Genomic DNA, 19,365 nt, shown 5'->3' with positions numbered 1-19,365 from the left:
GGCAATAATAACACCCATTTGAAGATCATTTGGTTGAATACATCACCGCAGACTGTAATTGTATGAACAGAATAATTTCAGGATGATTCTTCTTGCCTGTCGAAACCTGATGCCGACGTTACCCATAATGCAACTAACTCCCGACAGCTTGGTCAGAGATTCAGGGGTATTATGCTAGTAACAGCTAATAGAGTACTGAAAGAACTAGTACTGTATTTGTCGGCTCCAGCTCCGATCGGCATTGATGGAAATACAACACCTGGGTGAGCACTCTAAGTTTAACCCCTTTGCCAGTGAGATGCAGTGATGTGCCAGTGCCACCACAAAATACTGACCGTCTCTGCCCAAGCAGATATATATTTAAGAAGTAACCACCGTAACATTTCACTGGCCAATATGCTACTTTCTACCGTTTACTTACCAGTTTTCTGGCCTCTACATGATGCTGAACGAAACACACCAGTAAAATAAAAAACAGAAAGGCATGCTTGTCTGCTGCAGAGCCTGTACATGGCTCTAGTCTGCTGGCAATAAAGTGCCCCAGGAATGAGTCCTGGAATAAGTTAGCATTTTAGCACTCCCCATTCCCTTGTCTCAAGTGCCTGAAATAAGGTCTGTGTTTAACACAAGCTTAAGAGACTTTCAGGTTTTGTTCTACAACATTAAATATGTTAGTAAATATCCCACTCATGAATTTTAAGATTTTTTTGTTGTTTAAAAAAGGCAGTTGCTACAGAACATCATCATGGCAAACACAGTTTTTACAGGCTCATTAAGGTGGAGATGGTCATTTATGGGACCGTGGTATAGTTTGTTTATAGCCTAACGTTAGCTTTTTACTCCAAGCAATTGCATTTAGGCTTCAAAACTCATACAAGAGATGTTCATAAGAGTATCTTGATGAACAAAACGTCTTTGGCTTTTTGCCAAGGGAAACAGGGCAACGCTAACTTCTATGTTGGCCCCCAGAAAAATGTCATTCCTGGATCACTATAGGAAACAAGTGTATTGCCTTTTTTAGTGAGTTTTCCCATGTTGAAAAAAACTAGGACTGTAGTCTCCTGGTCGACTAGTCGATTATTTGGTCACTATGCTGTCATCCGACCAAATTCTCATTCCCATTTCCCTCATTGGAAACAAAGCTTGAATTTACTTGTGTTTCACAGATAAGAAACAATACATGGTGAAGACAGTAAAGCCTCCACTAAAATAGCATTTTAAGTTGTGTGTGTGATCTATCCTTTAGGGATTTATACTTAGGGATTTATCCTGGCTTCATATGAGCAGAGGAAATCTCCACTTGTCGCTAGGATAATTCAATGTAAAATGCCGTAGGCTGGCGCTAGTAACTTTAGCATGTTGTATTTGTTTGGAAAACGTGTTTAGTGTGACGGTTGTTTTGTAGGTGAATGTCGTGAGTTGTAATGGAGCCAAATTGTGTGCCCTTACCTTTGTTAAATGCTGCTGTTGTCCCTGGCTTTATGAGACAAGGAGAAGATTGCTAGCTGCTAGGCTAATTTATACAATGTAAAATACCATAGGCTGGCGCTAATAACGTTAGCATGTTTTATGTGTTTGGAAAACGTGTTTAGTATAAGACAGTTGTTTGTGGGTGAATGTTGTCAGTTGTAATGCAGCCAAATTGTGTGCCGTTACCTCTGTAAATGTTGCCGTTGTCCCTGGTTTTATATGAGAAGAGGGAAAGATCACTAGACGCTAGGCTAATTTATAGAATGTAAAACGCCATAGGCTTGTGCTAATAACGTTAGCATGTTGTGTTGGTGGGGGAAATGTGTCCAGATAAAGACAAGTGTTTGTCTGTCAATTCTGCAACTTATAGTGAAGCCAATTTGCGTACTTGTGTTTCAAACTGTCTCTACTAAGCCATGTTTAATGTGTGTTTTGAACTAAACTTTACAGCACTTAACAGAGTTCTCCACCGCTGACTAGCGTTTTGGAGGTGTAACTGCAGAATTACAGACACACCACTGCAGAAGTAAAAATATAACTCGCAGATTTTTTTTTTTTTTTTTTTTCCCCACGACTAATTGATTAGTTGAAGATTATGTGTGACTTTAGTCGACCAAGATTTTCTTTGGTTCACTACAGCCCAAAATAACCCTGAAAACCCACACTAATGTTGGTGGAAAAGGGGTATTGCAGAACAAAATGTGGAAGTTTCCGAAACTCTAGTTTGCCACAGAGCCTATTTCCTGCAATAATCCAAACTCCAATGTGAAAATCCCATTGGCTTTTTGATGGGGAAACTGGGTGACGCCAACGTCGGCATAGGCCTGCAAAAAAACGTCATCCCTGTAGCGCTCTATGGAGCCTTGAACCTAGCTAGTCTTAAGCAGAGATGAGGACCAGGCTACAGAGGTCTGGTAAACTCAGTGTTTTCTAACTCCACACATTATTTTAAGAGTTGTTGTCTTCATCTGATGCTCTGTACAGCTTTTTTCACACTTGTAGTATTACTCCACAAGACCTGTCAACAGACATTGAAATGGAAAAAGTGGTGGAGTTCCCCTCTCCAAAATATATAAGAATAAATTCTGAATATGTAAATCATACCAAAGTACCTTCTCGTCCTAAACTGTGTGTAAAGTCATAGAATAATGCAGCCAGGTCGACTTATCAACATGCATTTTCAATAGGGCCTACTCTTGGTTGGGTAAAAGTAAAAGTGGTTCCCAAGATAACAAGACCTTAGTGTCAAAAATATCGATATATCAACACATATCGATAATATATATTTAAAGCAACTTTCTCAATACTGGAGTATCAATACATCAGTACCAGCACAAAGTTGTTGTCATGGTATAGCCTGTTTGAATTTATCTTTTAATAAAACTTGTATGCCCTCAATGTCAATTTTTCCCTGTGGCACAGAATGTGGTATTAAAGATCTATATTGTTCATGGTATTGTGTTGAAGTTAGAAATTCCAGTATCGTGACAACACTGTTACCACTGATTACCACAGTTCTCCACACAGCCGAATGGACAGACATGTATGTGTGTGTGTATATATAACTAATATTTGTGGTGTTTGCATGGCTCCTGCATTTCTTCTTCTCAAAAAGGCAGAGGTAAGGTTTTTATGCATAACCAATGGGGGAAAAAAGTAGTGTTATGTTTGTGAAGAGTATTGAAACAAACTAGCAACCATCCTTACACACCAGCTGCAGACATATCTTCCCTTCAAACAAACCACTTGTTTTCAAAGCATGAATTCTCTAAGACACATAAACCTAAACAGACAGAGCTGAGATTCAGCCTTAAATGGTTAAAAAAAATCCCCAGTCTGTCAACCTGTGTGTGTGTGTGTCCCCTCTATCTTGCCGAGGCATAGCAGCAGTACAGCCAGCCACCACTGCAGCCCTCTTATCAGCCTTCTCACCAGCCCCAGTCTCATCTCGTCATGCTATCACCCAGAGCAATGAGACAGGAGAGAATGCTAGCCAGGCAGCCAGCTGCAAGCATACTGTCCCCGAGTCCATCACATCTCTCTCTCCCTCCGTCCATGCTTCGCTCTTTCTCTCTCTGTCTCTCTCCAGTTCATTCCTCCCTTTATCCAGATTGGCCTGTACAATATGTGGCAGCTGGGTGGATGAGTGTGGAGGGATGGAGAGAGATTGGAAGACAGTCCTACTGTCACACAGTAATTGGGACAAAAACTTGGCTTATGCTCTGCCTCCTCCCCCTCCTCCACCACCTCCTCCTCCCCTCTCTCTCCTCCTCTGTGTCTCAGTGTTTCTCTTTCTCAAAATAATCGTCTTAATCTTTCTCTTCCAATCAACCTCTCTGTTTTTTTTCTTCCTCCTGTTGTCTCTGTTTTTATCTCTGGCTGTTTATCTCGTTTACTTCTATCTCTGCTCCTCTTCAGCTGTTTACATGCGCACTGCAATTGCCTGCACATTTTCTGAGACAATAGTCAAATTTAACTGTGTATCATTATTTATTAAAGTGCCACCTATGTGATACAGTTATGACGTGAAATGGGATTCAAATGGAAACCACAAAAAGAGCTGCCCAAACAACGTGTGTGACCTTATAACATTTTAAATATGATATTACGGTGTGTGTACTCCACAATAACTAGGTTTAACACAACTAATATTTGTGCCACAGGTAACACAATCAAAACATGGTGTTTGCATGGCTCCTGCATTTCTTGGATTATTATCTTGATTCTTTTATTGAGTCATTTTTCCACCCGTGTTATCATGGTCTGCCTGCCTCTCTCTCTCACACTGTTTATGCTCCCATGTAACCCTCCTGTTGTCTTTCTCTCATCACCAGGGCCAGAAGGTTGCAACCTGTTTATTTATCACCTGCCCCAGGAGTTCGGAGATGCGGAGCTCATGCAAATGTTCCTGCCTTTTGGCAACGTCATCTCCGCCAAAGTCTTTGTGGACCGGGCGACCAATCAGAGCAAATGTTTTGGTGAGTCAAAAATCGACGATGAAAAGAAGGGGGAGAAAAAACTCTGGCTCCCTCGCTCCATCACACAGGCAAGATGGTGGGGCTGTGTGTGGTGTGAGAGGTTGGACGCTATAATCGCCTAAAATAACACAGGCTGAACCCACCGTGAAACCCTCATACAGCTACTGACCCAAACATCTTTCCACAATTGCTATTTGCTCCACACATCTATTCATCACCCTCTCTATCACACCATTCCTAATACAATCAAGATCCATCTCCCCTTCTGTGCCATCCCAGACTCCTTTACCCAAGAGAAAAGCATTTTCCCAGACCCCCCCCCTCCAGTAATCCAGCCGGGCAACCTAGCAGCATCCCACCACACCTCCCCTCCTCTTCTCTCGCCTCCCACACAGCAAACCAGTTCATCAGGGTGGAGGCAGTGCAGGTGGAATCCATGGGCTTAAAGAGATAATAATAGACTGGTGTGGGCCTTACTGTTGATTCAGTTGGACAGCAGCACCCAGGAGACAGGCAAAGAGAGAGAGAGAGGGAGAGACTCCCAGCATTGGCTTTCTTTCAGTTTCTCTTCAACATGGCATGTCTATGAGGCTTTCTCTTCCTCTCTCCCGTCACCTGTCTCGTTCTGTCCATCTCAGGACTCTCTCCCTCTCCCTTTGTGTGCTCTCCTCTAAACATATGCCTCTCGCTATCACTATCCGTCAGTCAACAAGGGGGAAGGACAAAGGGGCGGTGACCTCATCAGTCTCACCGGCTTATTTTCCATGGCTAGTAATTAAGATCTTGGCTGAAAAACAGCAATTTAACCCATGATTCTTTTGTGGGGATTTTTTTTTCACTCATTTCTCCCTCCTTTTTATAGAAGAAGCCCCGGGGCTCCTTTGTAAGACATTAACAAATTAGGCAGAAGATGCTGTGCATTAAGGGGGATAAGTTATTAGGCCTCTAAGAACTTGGAACACTTCATCTTAAAAATGCATGAGTTTAGCTTTGATTATGTGGTTAATGGGGACTGTAGACTCACATACAGGTGTACATATATTGTATGCATATCTATATACAGTGTACAGATGTAGGAAAATGGATAGCTGGAGGGACAGGTGAACTGTCCATTGTAAAAAAGTAAAAGGTAAAAAGGTTCATCTGTACACTGGTGTAAAGAAAACATGCATTTTATTCAAACTAACCAAAAGCCAATAACCTTAATGTTAGTTGAGCTGATAATTTCCAAAGAACTGCTAAATTCAAATAGGGCAAAATGAGCATTCATAAATATAACATACAAACAATCCAGTCTGTATGTCAGCATTAACATAACCAGCATTTTAATTTTCCCTACTTTCCTTTCAACATTACAACATATTTTAATTTAGATAAATCACTTTTTTCTTTGCTTTCTAATTAAAATCTAAACAGCATAACCTCGAATTCATCATCTAAATACAGCATGCACTCTGCAAAAATGTCAGGTTTGGTGGTGTAAAAGTTAACCTATCTATACCTACCTATATTTTAAAAAGCAGCATATCACAGTGTCCTACTTCGTACACAATGTTAAATTTTTAGTTAATGCTATCAGTACATTTGAATGAAGTATTTCTGAAGAAATGCTTGCCGCTGCAGAATAATTATTGTGAGTTTCAACAGAAACATCTATGCATACATGGCCTGATTTCTCTGCAGCACAGGTGAACACCATTTTGGGATTTGGGGAGGAGATAACCAGACATCACGCTTTGAGATGAAGTGTTTACAGAGAAGCTTGGAAATTTGAATATGATGAAAAGGTCACCGGAGGAGCACTCGAAGCATGTTCTTATAAAGGATGTATTTCTGGAGTAGGATTTGGAGTATACTCTTAAGGGATGCATCACTGTCATTTCAGACAGATGTCTGTTTGGTTTAGTATTTTTATTTGCTTTGCGATAAAATGGATATGAACGTGTGACATGGTGTGATATTAAACACTTGTGCAGGTGAGATGACGAAAAGTCTTGGGGATTTATAAAACATTTCACCTCAACGCAATTTAAAAAATTAGGATGACAAGAAAGCCCAAGTGATGCTGGCGTTAACATAGCCCGTGTTATTAGTGAGTGATGCTTTATTGAGTCACTGAAACGCATTGAACATCCAAGGCAAATTTGTACACCCCATAGACACTCACTATTGAGGAGCTATATGGTTGTGTTTAATTTAACCTGGGACTCTATGGATATAACATTAGTCTTAATCCTCTGCGTTTAGTCACTCAATATTGACTTTTAAAAGTGATCAAAGCTTACCTTGTTAAGTGGAATTAGCTGGATTTAGCTTCAAAATGAATTTCAAAAGGTCTTCTGAGAATGGAATAACACACACACACACACACACACACACACACAACACACATATACCATCAATAGGAAGCGCACTGCTTTTTAGATATGATAGAAAAAATCTACACAAGAAGATAAGGTTTATCTAAAGGGCTTCTGAAAACATGCCTTTTTTAATATTTGTTTTGCTTTTTTGTTATTTTCTTTCAAACAGGGAAAGTTGAGTGTGCATGTTCATTTCATCTGTATGTTTACATATTCACTGTGCACAGATTTTCCATCCTCAGTTAATTTGACACTTTAAATGGTCATGAAATGCCATATATTTTCTAACATAAATAATGATCAGAATAAATAAGTGAATATACATCTATTACAACTGTAAAGTTTTGTGGCTGGGGGATGTCAGTCTCAGAGAATTTTGCTCTCGGTAGTCCAACACAGTAAATAAGCAGTACATTTTCAAAGAAAAAATGCTAAATGATGTGAAATACAAGAGGCATTTCCTTTTAGTCTGGCACTCCATTGACTCAATGAGCTTTAGCGACACACAGTGCTATCCATTTGGAAGTAGTGAAATTTAGTGTTTTGTGCTGTAGCCTAAATGTCTTGCCTTTAATTATATTTCCTGTTTGTTTTGCTGACGGACAGCTGGCTAGCTGCGTTAACGTGTGGTAACATAGCATCCACTGCCCACCCTCCAGTCTCCACTGGTTAGCTAACTTTAGCCTTGGCTGCTCTGCGCACCACTTGTGTTGGGTAGGAGCTAGCTAGCGGTGCTGCTCATTCACAATTACCACTGGTGCCATCCTGCTCGCAGGACAGCACTGCTGCAGAAACTTGGTAGCCACCCTCCAGTCCCCCAGGTAGCACCTATGAGTAAGCAGCTTCAATTTGAGATGCAAAACCCCTTTAGCATTGTTAACTACGTTAGTACCACTAACTGTGCTGACACTGCTCATTGTGTTAACGGTGATAACATAGCTAACAACACTTAAGGGGGTTTGCAGCTCAAAATTAAGCTGCTTACTCACCAGGGCAACCTGCGGGGAGACCGAACGGTGGGAATAATAATACCATAGCAGCACTGGGTTAGAACAGTGTTAACTAGCGGTAATCGCCGAATAAGCAGTGCCGCTAGCTAGCTCCCACTGACCCATTTGGTGCACGGTACAGTAAACTTAAGACTGGCAAAAATAACCTGTAGACCAACATGCGTAACCGATCAAAAATATTCTCTGTGGTTAAACATTGACATCTCTATCTGTGGCGTGGCTTCTGACTAGGCTACAAGGTAGCTTCAACCTGCAGGTTGACCAACTTGTTCAAAGGGAGTTCAATAGTAGTTGCAGCAGAGAAGGAGACATCTGAATCAGAGCCTCACCTCTAAGCACCCCTGCAATAGAGCAGCAAAGGTTTTTCATAGCACCAAACAGCATTAGTGCACAGCATCACTACATAGTAACTCTTTCTAGGGCAACGTGAGACCTACTGTATATACTGCAGCATTCTCAGCTGCCCAACCTGGTCCTCAACTTGTATTTCCCCATTGTCACCTTGTAATGTTTGCAGCTTTGCATGTGTTTTTATAAAAAATGCATAACATTACAATGCACACAGACATTCTGCTAATATGGATGGCTGCTGTGAGAGCCATACCTCAAATACTAGTAGCGCTCTGGGTATTGAGCTGCACAGCATCACACACACAGTGTTGCATCAAAGATATGAAACATCAGCCAGTTACTTTGTCTCGAGAAAAACAGCTAAAACTGGCAACTCGTTCAAAAATGTTATTCTGCTTTTAGATTATTGTAATGTACATGGATTTGAGCAGTTAAAGTGTGCAGTGCAGTCTTTGTCCTCTACCTCCATACCTTGAGCCCCAGCGTTCTATCACCTCTTTGGCATGTGGATGTAAATGTGAGGTATGGAGATTCGTTAAAGCCGGGATAGTGTGTGTGTGTGTGTGTGTGTGTGTGTGTGTGTGTGTGTGTGTGTTTGTGGGATTGGGAGGGGGATCACTGCCAACTGACAGGCCCTTCCCTGCTCAGTTTGTTTAAAGGGTTTGTAAAAGCAGCAGCCTTATCTCACCCGCACTGACAAAAGCCTGCCCTCTCCCCCCAAATTAAATTGGACCCATAGCGGTGTGATCAAATCAGCTGGCAGGCGGAAAATTCGGGCCGTCAATCACAGAGGTGTCTGATAAGAGCAGGCAAGGAGTCCCGGTGTGGAAAGCTGTGGGCTCATTCCGCCTCGACACCCAGGTGATAACTCAGAGCAGCAGGCACCTCCGTCCTACACACCTTGCTCCTAGCATCTCGTCACGACCCCCGTGCCCTTTACTCTTTACTCAGATACATGCTCAGTCACACATGTACATGAAAATGCACACACACACGCAGCCCTGCCACTCTTGTACGGCTCAAACACTCAGGTAACATTTACAGACTTTGCTCTAAAAATCCACACACAACATGAGTCTCCTCTTTTCTCTCTAATCTTCGAACACCTTTTCATGTTTTTTTGTTCTCTGTTCAAGTTAAACTCAAAGTTTCTAATAGCTCTTCTTCGTTTGATTTTCAATATCTTTGTTATTAGCCTTTGTGGTATTTTATGTAATCTTTTTAATTCAAAGATTTTCAATTAATCTGCTGAAAAGAGAAAACAAAGAGCTATTGTTGTGTCATTGTCGAGACTTAAAAAGGGTCTTCTTCCCCCCTCTTTTTTCTTTCATCTCGCCTGTCTTTTCTCCCGGTCTCTTTCCCTCTCCCTTTCTCTTCTTCCCATTTCTCTCTCATCTCTCCCCCATTCTTCTCCCATCGTGTGTTGTTCCTTTTTTCCCCCATTTTCCCATTTTTCTCTGCCCCCCCCATCTCTCTTCCATTCTCTCAGGCTTTGTGAGTTTTGATAACCCGTCCAGTGCTCAAGCCGCTATCCAGGCCATGAACGGCTTCCAGATAGGCATGAAGAGGCTGAAGGTGCAGCTAAAGCGGCCAAAGGATGCCAACCGACCTTACTGACTCGTCTGCTGTCCATACCCAGGTACAGTAACATCCATGCCATAATATAGCGTGCCATTCTATGCCATGCCATGTCTGTTCTCAAACCAAACTGTCCACTTCACTGGGATAGTTCAGTCCTTGTTGCTGCAGTAGATGTGAATGACTGAGTGCATTACCTCAAATCTCAATTTAATCATTATGCAAAAACACTGACTATTCTTTCACTTCAAATCTACATGGGATCTTTTTTTACTATTTTATGACCTTTTGGTCTTTTATTAAAGCATTCATCAAATAATACTGTCAATTTGCAATTCAAAAAATAACAAAAAATTGTATGAACAAGAGTTGTATTCAACCATTAATGACTTAGAAGTTAATAAAATAAAAATACAATTTTAATTCTACTGACATTTTATATATTTTTGACCTCAGTTAAAACAATTGGCAGCTTTTTTTTGTGTGTGTCTGGCCTGCTGTATCCAGGGAGGTGATTAATGTAGGATGAGGTAGGCAAAGAGAAAAATGAGCTACACCAACTCTCTAGTCTCCCAACCAGTAGAAACCCATTCCCCCATCATTTGCATAAAAAATACTCTGTTAAAATTTACATATATCAATATGACAGACTAATAAAACTACAAAATGCATGAATTACCTCGTTTAATATTAAATGTGGTCAACTAGGGAAACAGTTAAAATTCTAATTCTGTAGTCATTATCTGACTTTGTCCCCATGAGCCCCGATGTGTCATGAAATTTGTGTTTTTGCAGGTCCAGGTGGTCTTTTTTCATTTCTTTTTTTTTTTTAACATATTAGCTGTGAAAGCATCAGGGCACTAGTTTCTAGATTGCACAGACCCACTTCACAGAATCAGCCTCTTGAGATTTCTGTCAGGTTGCCCTGCTCCGCTGAATTGTTTTTGTTTCTTCTGGGGTTTGAAATCTAATTTGTACCTGCAGGACGCTCCAGTGCAAATTGATGACATCATCAATACCCAGCTGTGCATAATTACCCGTCTACTGAGGATGGCGTCGAGAATCGATGCAAGTTGCTGAGCTACAAATTCATAAAACCAGATAGCGATAATTCTTCTCCTACAATAGCGCTGCATTAGGTTTCTGTCAGCTGCTTAGCAAAATCCACAGGCCCTTTCAGCTGAACCTTTACTTTCAAAAAATTCATCAAGCAGACGTACAATAATACAGAGTGGATTTATAGTATAACAACTTCCTACAAGACCACTGAAAAGCCTGATGAGTAAATGCAGGATGCTTGAAAGAAAAGTTTGTACTCACAAAAGTAAATCAACAAAAAGATGCTTAATGGAAAAGCACTTACTCACCCTACAAACTGCAGTGGCTTGTATAATGGTGGAGAACAGCTCCAATCCCAGTAAGGACTGTTCGGTTAGTTCAAGTGATGCTTCACTAATCTCCTCTCAGCTGAAACAGGCATAATCCATTTTCGTATTCTGTCACTAACTGTTGGGAAATTTTCCCAAATAGTAAAAACGTAGCATAGGAATGTCATAGTATTGTAATTTAACCTGGTTATCTGAGTGCATGTCCTCATATTTCATTTCAATTGACTGTGACCTTGTAGCAAAGCAGAACAGGATGCTTTGGCTGCTCATGATTTTACCAGGCGTAATAACATATAAAGCAACATTTTAAATGCAAACAGGGACATAACAAAATGCCATTATAAATGTACATGTTGGAAACGTGCAGTGCGGCTCTCAAAACTGTACACAAGTAGTAATTTCAAACTATGCCAGAGTTAATTTAATATGGAACGAATTTAAGTGAAAATATAACCTCATGAAATCAAGCTTACCATCATGGAATAGTTGTGGACTCTGCCAACATTTATGTGCCATTTTTAACTTTTTAATTACACCGGTTTTTATGCACTACTAAAGCAGAGCAAACCAGAGATCTTGCAAATGTTTACTTACTTGTGCTGATAACGTATCTGCCACCAGATATCTTCAATATCTTACAGTTTCTTATTTGGGGCCGTAAAAAGTCAGAGCTTTCACACAAAATAATAAAAAATGGTTTACTTAAAGTGGCACCATCCCTCAATAAAGACTAATTTCACAGTGTCAGGCTTGATTCAAAGAATCATCACCCATCTGTTACAAAGTGCAGCTGCCAGTGCAAAAATAATATAGATGCATGCTCTCGTCGCCCAATTGGCTAGACAACTTTTCATTACAATAACATAAACCCAGATTATATTCCCCCATAAATAAAAGCATGGTAATACCATTTGTTTGCTTTAGATTTGACTCTTTAAAAGCCACAAGATGGCATTAATGGAAGGTGGTATGCAATACAAATGATAGATGCTCCCTTTATCTCTCGCCTGATAGCATTTGAATAGAGCCGTGTCCTGCTAATTGAAGAGAGGCTTTCAAAGCAGACACCCTGAGAAGGGGGGGGGGGGGGTTGATTTAGAACATCAATGAGGGACAAATGGAAAATATCCTGCAACAACACTGAATGACAGGACAGTCATTGAGATGTACTCAGAATGCCTCCAAGTACAGACATTTCCCACAATAACATTCTGTCACTTTATCGGGAAGTGTGTGTGTGCGCGTGTCGGTGCAAGTGAGTGTGTGTGTGTGTGTGTGTGTGTTTTCATGTCCTCCTTCGTCTCTGGTCTGGTTCAATCCATCTCTGTGTTTTTCTTCAGTTATTACACCACTTCTGTTGTTGAGTTAAGGAAAACCAATAGACCAAAACCAAGAGCAATCCCATGAAAACATTACAGAAAAAATACCCTAGTGGGGCTTCTGAAGCCAGCTCCTGGTTTATAGATTCTTCAAAACCGTGAGGAATCTTATATAAAGAAGTTGGATTTGAAAAATTTGACCAATCTGCTTTTAAGAACTTTTATTTTTCTTTTCATTTATTGCCTTGTATTGTGAACGATAGTACACTGAGTTCTTGAGCAAAAGACTGGAATAAGTAAAGTTCACCTGTAACTGTTTAATTTTCTAAATCCAACTGCATTATAACGATGAAAAACTTTGATGAAACTTGAATGATGAATTCTTGTGTGTTCCTTAGGTAAAAACTTCAATATGTAGATAACTTCAGAGGCGCCCCCTTTTTTTTCCCCTCTAATACTGACGATTTCGCTTTGAAGTTGAATTAAAAACACGATCAGACAGCATTCTCTTCCACTGGTCTCAGGAGCCCTGCTACTCTGAAATTGCGTTCTGTGTCTTAAAGATAAACTTAATGCAAAAAAGCTGAAGCACTCACTGTACGGCCACCCTCATAGCAAACAATGCAAGGCAAATCCAATTACTGTAGACAGGACAAGTTTCTGAAATATGCATTTCTGCCTTAAGGGTTATCTTTGTGAATATAAAAACATCAATTCAACCTTTTAACCTGCAAATGTTGTCAGCCTGAGAATATTTCACCACTGCATTGAGGCACAAGAAAAAGGCCCCCTTTTTTGTGTTGTGTTGAAGATTATTTGTTCTGTTATTTCTGTTTTACTTGTCGATTCTTTTCTTTTTTTCTTCCAGTTTTTATGGTAATAACCATAATAACCTCATTTGATTTGTCAGGCAGAATAAGTGAGAGTGTGGAATAAATATGGAAAGGGTGCTTTGAATTCTGACTTAAGGAAAAGAAAATCCCACTGTTTCTTTCCTTCTTTTGCACCCCCACCAACCTGGCAACCTGACATGGCCAATCACAGTGTGAGGTGGCCTTTCTCCGCTATAGCCACACACCCCCCCAACACCTGTCATGGGGCCAAGTTCCCACAGCTGTAAGTTGAACCCATGGTGTCATTTTCTTTTGGATGACGTCATGTGGTGGGACTGTGACTGCGTTGCATGACGTGGCGTTGATATCTCTAAACTCTATCTCTTTATATTCTGCCCTCCTTTTATATATATATTTATATATACTGTATATTGTATATTGGCAGTTTGTGGAGTGCAGTAAAACGATGCCTTTCTTGGCTGGTACCTGTTGTACATAATGTAACTGACGTGCTGACTGGTTGGTTGAATATAACTGGAAGTGGCCTTTAACCCTTTGTGCTATTGTACCGTGTGCCCTTGTGATGTTTTACTTTCTCTTGTGGGGTTCATGTGTATGGATGTACTGTATTTTCTATTTCTCTATTTCTTCACATTCACATCAAGTGTTTTCTTTTCCTCCAGCAAACTATGATTTTTTTTCTTTTTAATGAAAGTCTGAATCATTGCAAAAAGGACCTTTTTCTCCCACCGATCGACAGCTGTTTAGTTGAGAGATGGCCAAGATGACCCTATGTTTGTGTAGCCAATTAAATCTCCACCGTTCACGCAGAGAGCACAGGCAAATGTTGACACTCCACTTCTCCGTGGATTCCATCTGCACAGGGAGTACTTCTGCAAGATTGTTTTGTTTGCCTAACATGAGAATCACTTCCCATTTATTTATTTATGAGGGTGCAAACCAATTACGCCATGATGGCAGAGCTGCAGGCATCGCTGCAGACCCTCATGGCCAAAATTGGTCCACCATACAGCCATACAGTGCACAGACAGATAGATGTATAAGCAGGATGCAGAACAAACTACCAACACCTCAGATGAGTGATGTGCTGCTGCCTGTTGTTCTTTGCTAGGATTACGCACCAGATAAATTAAGTTTTTGTGGCTTGTATCTGAGATAATTGTTCGTCAATCTGTAAAAAGAAAAGGCAGCAAACAGATTCACAGTGAAAAAGGTCCTTTCTTTGCAAGTGAGTTTGTTTCTATCCCCCCAGGCCAAACACTGATAAGAGTTAGTCGTTTTCATCGAACTCGTACTGCCTATTCTTTCAGAAGCCCTGCAGGCGACTCTCCCTCCCGTAGTCTATCCAATGAACTCAGGGGGGTGTCTAGCCAGGCAAGCCGGGAGGGATAAGGTCTTTCTGGCATCAACTATGCCTCTTAACTGCCAGGTGTCTTTTATGGAGCCATCTAAGTAGGTGGCAGTGTGCAGGGAGGAGGGCATAATGCTGGGACAAAAAGAAAATGAATTCTTTATTATCTGACAAAGTTGGAGGGTGAAATACTTGTGATGTTTTCAAAAAAGCTGTTTACTTGGGGGGGAAAAAAAAGATAGATTTTAAAGCCACTGTGTGTTTCTTTTGCTCTGTGGTGAATGAATATTGCGCCAGTGGCTTATAAAAGAGGGCATCTGTAATCGGGACTGTTAGTGCTTTATGCCTCTAATGGCTGGGCTCGCTTTGGCACACACAAGAAATCAGCTAGAATCTCCGCTCTCACATCTAAAAAAGCAGATCTATTATGAAATGGTAACAAGCTCATTTACAGGAATGGAAAGGTAGAACAAAGAGCGTCTGGGCACGCGTGTTCCCGTCACAAAGTCAGTCTCTTTCATGTTCGCTCCCGGAGAGTGATTTGCTGTGATTTCGTAGCCTTTCTTCACCCACATCACAGCTCACAACATATTAGGGATGATAGGCTGTAAACTAGATCTTTTATATCCAAAGCTCGGCAGCACGGACACATTTAGTGACAGTGCAGCATTTTAAGTCAACACAAAAGCAGAGGGAGATGCTAGGTTGGTTTTTCATGGGATACTAATTAGAGGCTATTTCTTCAAATGTGTAATTTTTTTTTCACATTGGACAACCATCAGTTTTTTTCTGTCATAATCATTACACTATTTTAACACTGGCACTGTCTTGTTTTCTTTATGTTTCCTTCTTGTTCTTTTGGTAGTTTGTTTGTAATGAATTAACAATAAGATGAATGACAGCAACATCACAGGCAACATTCAGCTGTATTTTCTTTTCATGCAGAGAGATGTAGTCAGTTTAAATTAGGCCTTCCTTGGATTAGCGCTGTCACAGTGTAGATGTCTGTTCCATATGGTTAAAACACAAATCTCCCACCCCACCTCTAGCCCACTTATTTCTGGTTTTGATTGACACACTCCTCTTTTTTTTTTCTCCTCCCCGTCTGTTTCTCATGCTGTTGGCTGTGCCTGTCAGTCTGTGTGATAACCAGGAGCCAGCAACCCTGAGCATGTTTGCCGCAGCCTCACTGAATCCACTCTCCTTATTCTCCCCTCTCTTTCTGTCTCTCCCTCTCTCTCTGTCACAGGATGAAGGGCCACAACACCTTATTTCCACAAGTGCAGTAAAAGTACAAAGACTTCTTGCTCTGCTACATATCATGAAGGAAGGGTGGTCCCTTGATCCTGCTGGAAACCTGCTGAAAAGATTGGGTGACTGAGAGTGGAATCCCAGAGTTGTTTTCTTTTTTTGTTTGTTTGTTTGTTTTCCTTCTTCGCAAATGCCTCTTTTTTCCCTGTTTTGCTTTGGCATCTGTGGGAGAAAATTTTTTGCAGAGACCAACTTTTTGCTGCTGTTTTTTAGACATGATGGGGGAAAAAAAAACCTTTATAGACTCATTATGCTCAAAGCATGCATACTGACACAGGATATGGATAAACACACATAAACACAGATAACAAACCAAACATACACATTTAAAGATGCTACACTGAAAAAAAATCTAAAACGAAAAAAAAAAATCTACTTTGTACATGTATAAATACGTGCAAATGCCAACTCAAGTACTGACGCAAACACACGTGTGTGCACGCACACACACACACACACACACACACATACACACAAACACACACACCAGCCTGCTGCCATTTTGGTTTTTGTGCCTACACAGGTGTTGTGCTCTGTGACAGGGCAAGCTCTGGATCAAAGAAGAAAACGAGAAGAAGATGAAGAAGAGGACGAAGAAGAAGAAGAGGCGAGAAGAGGAGAATCCAGGATAATTTACATGCATCATTCCTTAGGAAATAGGGACCAAAGGACTAAACGCTTTTTAAAAGAATATAAATATATAAATATATAAATATATATTTAAAAACTCATACCTTGTAGCTGCAAGTATTACAATTTACTCGTAGTCAAAAAAATCATTAAATCAATATCCAGTGGCCTATTGTAAGTACAAATAAAAGAAAATGGAAATAATGTATAAAAAAAGACATGGAATCGTAGTATAGGGGCTGATCTTTTGCTCTGGATGCTGATTTAGCACCAGGTTGTAGAATAGTAAAGTAGATTAGAAAAAAAAATGTAGATTTGCTAACTTTTGCTGTTGTTTAAAAAAATACTTGAAGTCGTAAAGAAAAGGGGGCAAAAGGGGGGAGACGAGGAAAACATTCATCTGCCCCTGTACGCAACGATTCTGTTTTTTCTTGGATGTTAAGGTATCAGCCACTGGATATCTCGCTCATCATGATGTATAAGTCACTGCACTCTCTGACAGCTATGAACAGACTGTTCTGGAAGAAAAAAAAAGAATGACAAGAGAGAAAAAAAAAAGACAGAACTTAAAATGCCTGTGCTGGACAGGGTGCAGACGTTTAAGGCTTCTCACTGGCCTTTATGTTCAAGCGACAATCCACTGTAAAGACCAAGCAAAATGGACATGGGGTGTCTTTTGTTTGTTTGTTTTTTTCTTTCTTTCTTTTTTTTCTTGACCTTTTGTATTGCAACAAGGAGTGTGAATTATGAAGCCACAAATTGTTAAAGGGTGACGGTTCTACTATAAGAGAGATGGACAAATGGATGGTCATGAGGGCAACAGCGAGGGAGGAGTGAGGTGACAGCTACTGAAACTGCCAGCAGAATGAACTCATACAAACGAAATGGCCCTTATGGCGTTATGGAATTCTGTCAAAAAACAAAGTACGCCTGCTGTAAACAAACAGGACTTATGTGAGTGACATGCCAAGGATATGTGTGTCCACTGGAGCTGCTGCAAAACTCCAGATTGAGAAAAATTGCCTCTTGTCTCTTGGCAGGTACAAAGACACATTTCCCTGAAGACAAACCTGATTTACTGTATTGATGGCAAAGGAGTGCAGGCTTTTAGAGCTCATTTAGCTCTGTCAAATATAATGTAAATTCCACTATTAACATGTTCCCTGACCTGCTTTCTTCATATATTATACATAGAGCCTATGGGGGGGGGGTACTGCTTAAACAGACTACATCTAAATTAGATCCAACAGTCACTCTTAACCATCACTCAGCTCGCTTGTAGCCTCTCTGACACCGACGCCAGGCAGGACAGAGTAAAGCACTCCAGTACCGTCAGGTCTTGATTTAGAGCCCCGTAGCCTTTATTTTGACTGTTTTAGAGCTCTGGATGTGGGCTCTTCTCTAAAAGCAGATCAATATGTTTGGAATGAGTCTAGAGGGAGGAGCGATGCTGTTTCAGTCACTCTGAACACTTTCCCAATTTTCTCTGTCGAACACCAGCTCACATCCGTACACCAGCCCTTTGAGCCCTGGCAGCTGGTGGTAAGAGGCATGGCTAGGCAAGGAGGAGAGAGGGAGGTGAAGAGAGGAAGTCAACAACCAAACATGACATCGAGATCCTTTAAACGGATGCCCAGCGACTTAATCCAGAAAATTAGAAGCTGTAATCAAGCTCCTGGTGACAAACACTGTATCGGTGCTACATGCTCTCAAAGAACAGGATTAAAGGGTTCAAACAGGACTGGAGTCTGGTACCTTAGGCTCCAGTCCAACCAGTTCCTGTTTACTACTGAGACTCTCCTCCTTGCTGCCCTCCCTCTTTCTCCAGCTTTCTATTCCAAATCCATTCCAAATCACTGAAGGAGGGACTGCCAGCAGATCCCAGAATCTTCAATGTATTACTTTGTCATTTAAATAAGCAGAAGGTCTTGATTTGATAACAGCGTGCCATGTACCCCCCTAGCCCCCCCTCCTGTCCTAAGAGCAGCCATGCCCTTCCAAACCTCAGCCCAACTGTTCAGCAGCTCTCCCCTTGGAACAGCATTTTCGAACCTGGCTAATGTCGGCGCTCACTACCCTTCAATTATCTCCTGCACCGTATTAGACATGCTATTTCACCTTTCCCTCTAATCACACTGTAATCACCAGCCTCTATACATTAGCAGCAACCAAGTGAAAAATCACCGGGATAATCACTTGGACCAAATGACGGGAGAGATGGTCCCCTGCATGCACATGGATGACAGAAGGAAGATTAGAGAGAATTATGTTTGTGCCTACTCCCTGGCAAGGCTGCTGACAGCTGACCTGGCACCAATAATACCGTCAAATTTACCCGAAGAGGCGATGGAGGATGTGGAATAAAACCTTCCATATCATAGCAAGCTGTTAATATTGCAAAGTAGATTGACATTTTAGGCAAAACCTAAAAGAGAAAGGTGGATAATAAAATGTATGAAATCATTTTCTTTTGCCTTCAGCACAAGCGTTGCAACAAAAGTTGCTTAAAACTGGGTCGAACCCAACAATTTTTGCTGGAAATCCTCAATTCTGTAGAAGCAGCTGCACTGAGGCCTGTGTCATTGTGCTTTTTCTTTCAAAATGTAATTGTGTCTCAACCATCTCTTCAGATGCCGCAATTTTTTACAAAATAACTTGCTCCACACTTTCTTTTTCCTGCTTGTATCCCTGCTGGGACACCTGCAAAGCACAGTATTGTTCAACACTGAAAGAATATTTGTGAAGCACAGTAGTTCAGATTC

The 19,365-nt window shown here is 41.0% G+C and overlaps 1 protein-coding gene across 8 annotated transcripts in view; it reads left to right on the top strand.

Moving 5' to 3' along the window:
* celf6 (CUGBP Elav-like family member 6) overlaps positions 1-17,814 on the top strand; it is a 151,663-nt gene extending 133,849 nt beyond the window's left edge. For 7 of the 8 annotated variants that reach the window (XM_049565999.1, XM_049566026.1, XM_049566021.1 and 4 more), the window contains 3 exons: positions 4,305-4,448; positions 9,662-9,811; positions 15,912-17,814. In XM_049565999.1, the coding sequence (XP_049421956.1) occupies positions 4,305-4,448; positions 9,662-9,789 (272 nt within the window). In that variant the 3' untranslated portion in view covers positions 9,790-9,811; positions 15,912-17,814. Of the gene's footprint in view, positions 1-4,304; positions 4,449-9,661; positions 9,812-13,501; positions 13,543-15,911 lie in introns of those variants that run through there. The other variant, XM_049565981.1, reaches the window with a different exon arrangement.
* The last annotated feature ends 1,551 nt before the right edge of the window (positions 17,815-19,365 follow it).

This window comes from Epinephelus fuscoguttatus, linkage group LG2 (genome assembly GCF_011397635.1).
Source record: "Epinephelus fuscoguttatus linkage group LG2, E.fuscoguttatus.final_Chr_v1".
Lineage (NCBI taxonomy): Eukaryota > Metazoa > Chordata > Actinopteri > Perciformes > Serranidae > Epinephelus > Epinephelus fuscoguttatus.
Note: the sequence above shows the minus strand (reverse complement) of the source record. Positions and strands in the feature narration are given on the sequence as shown.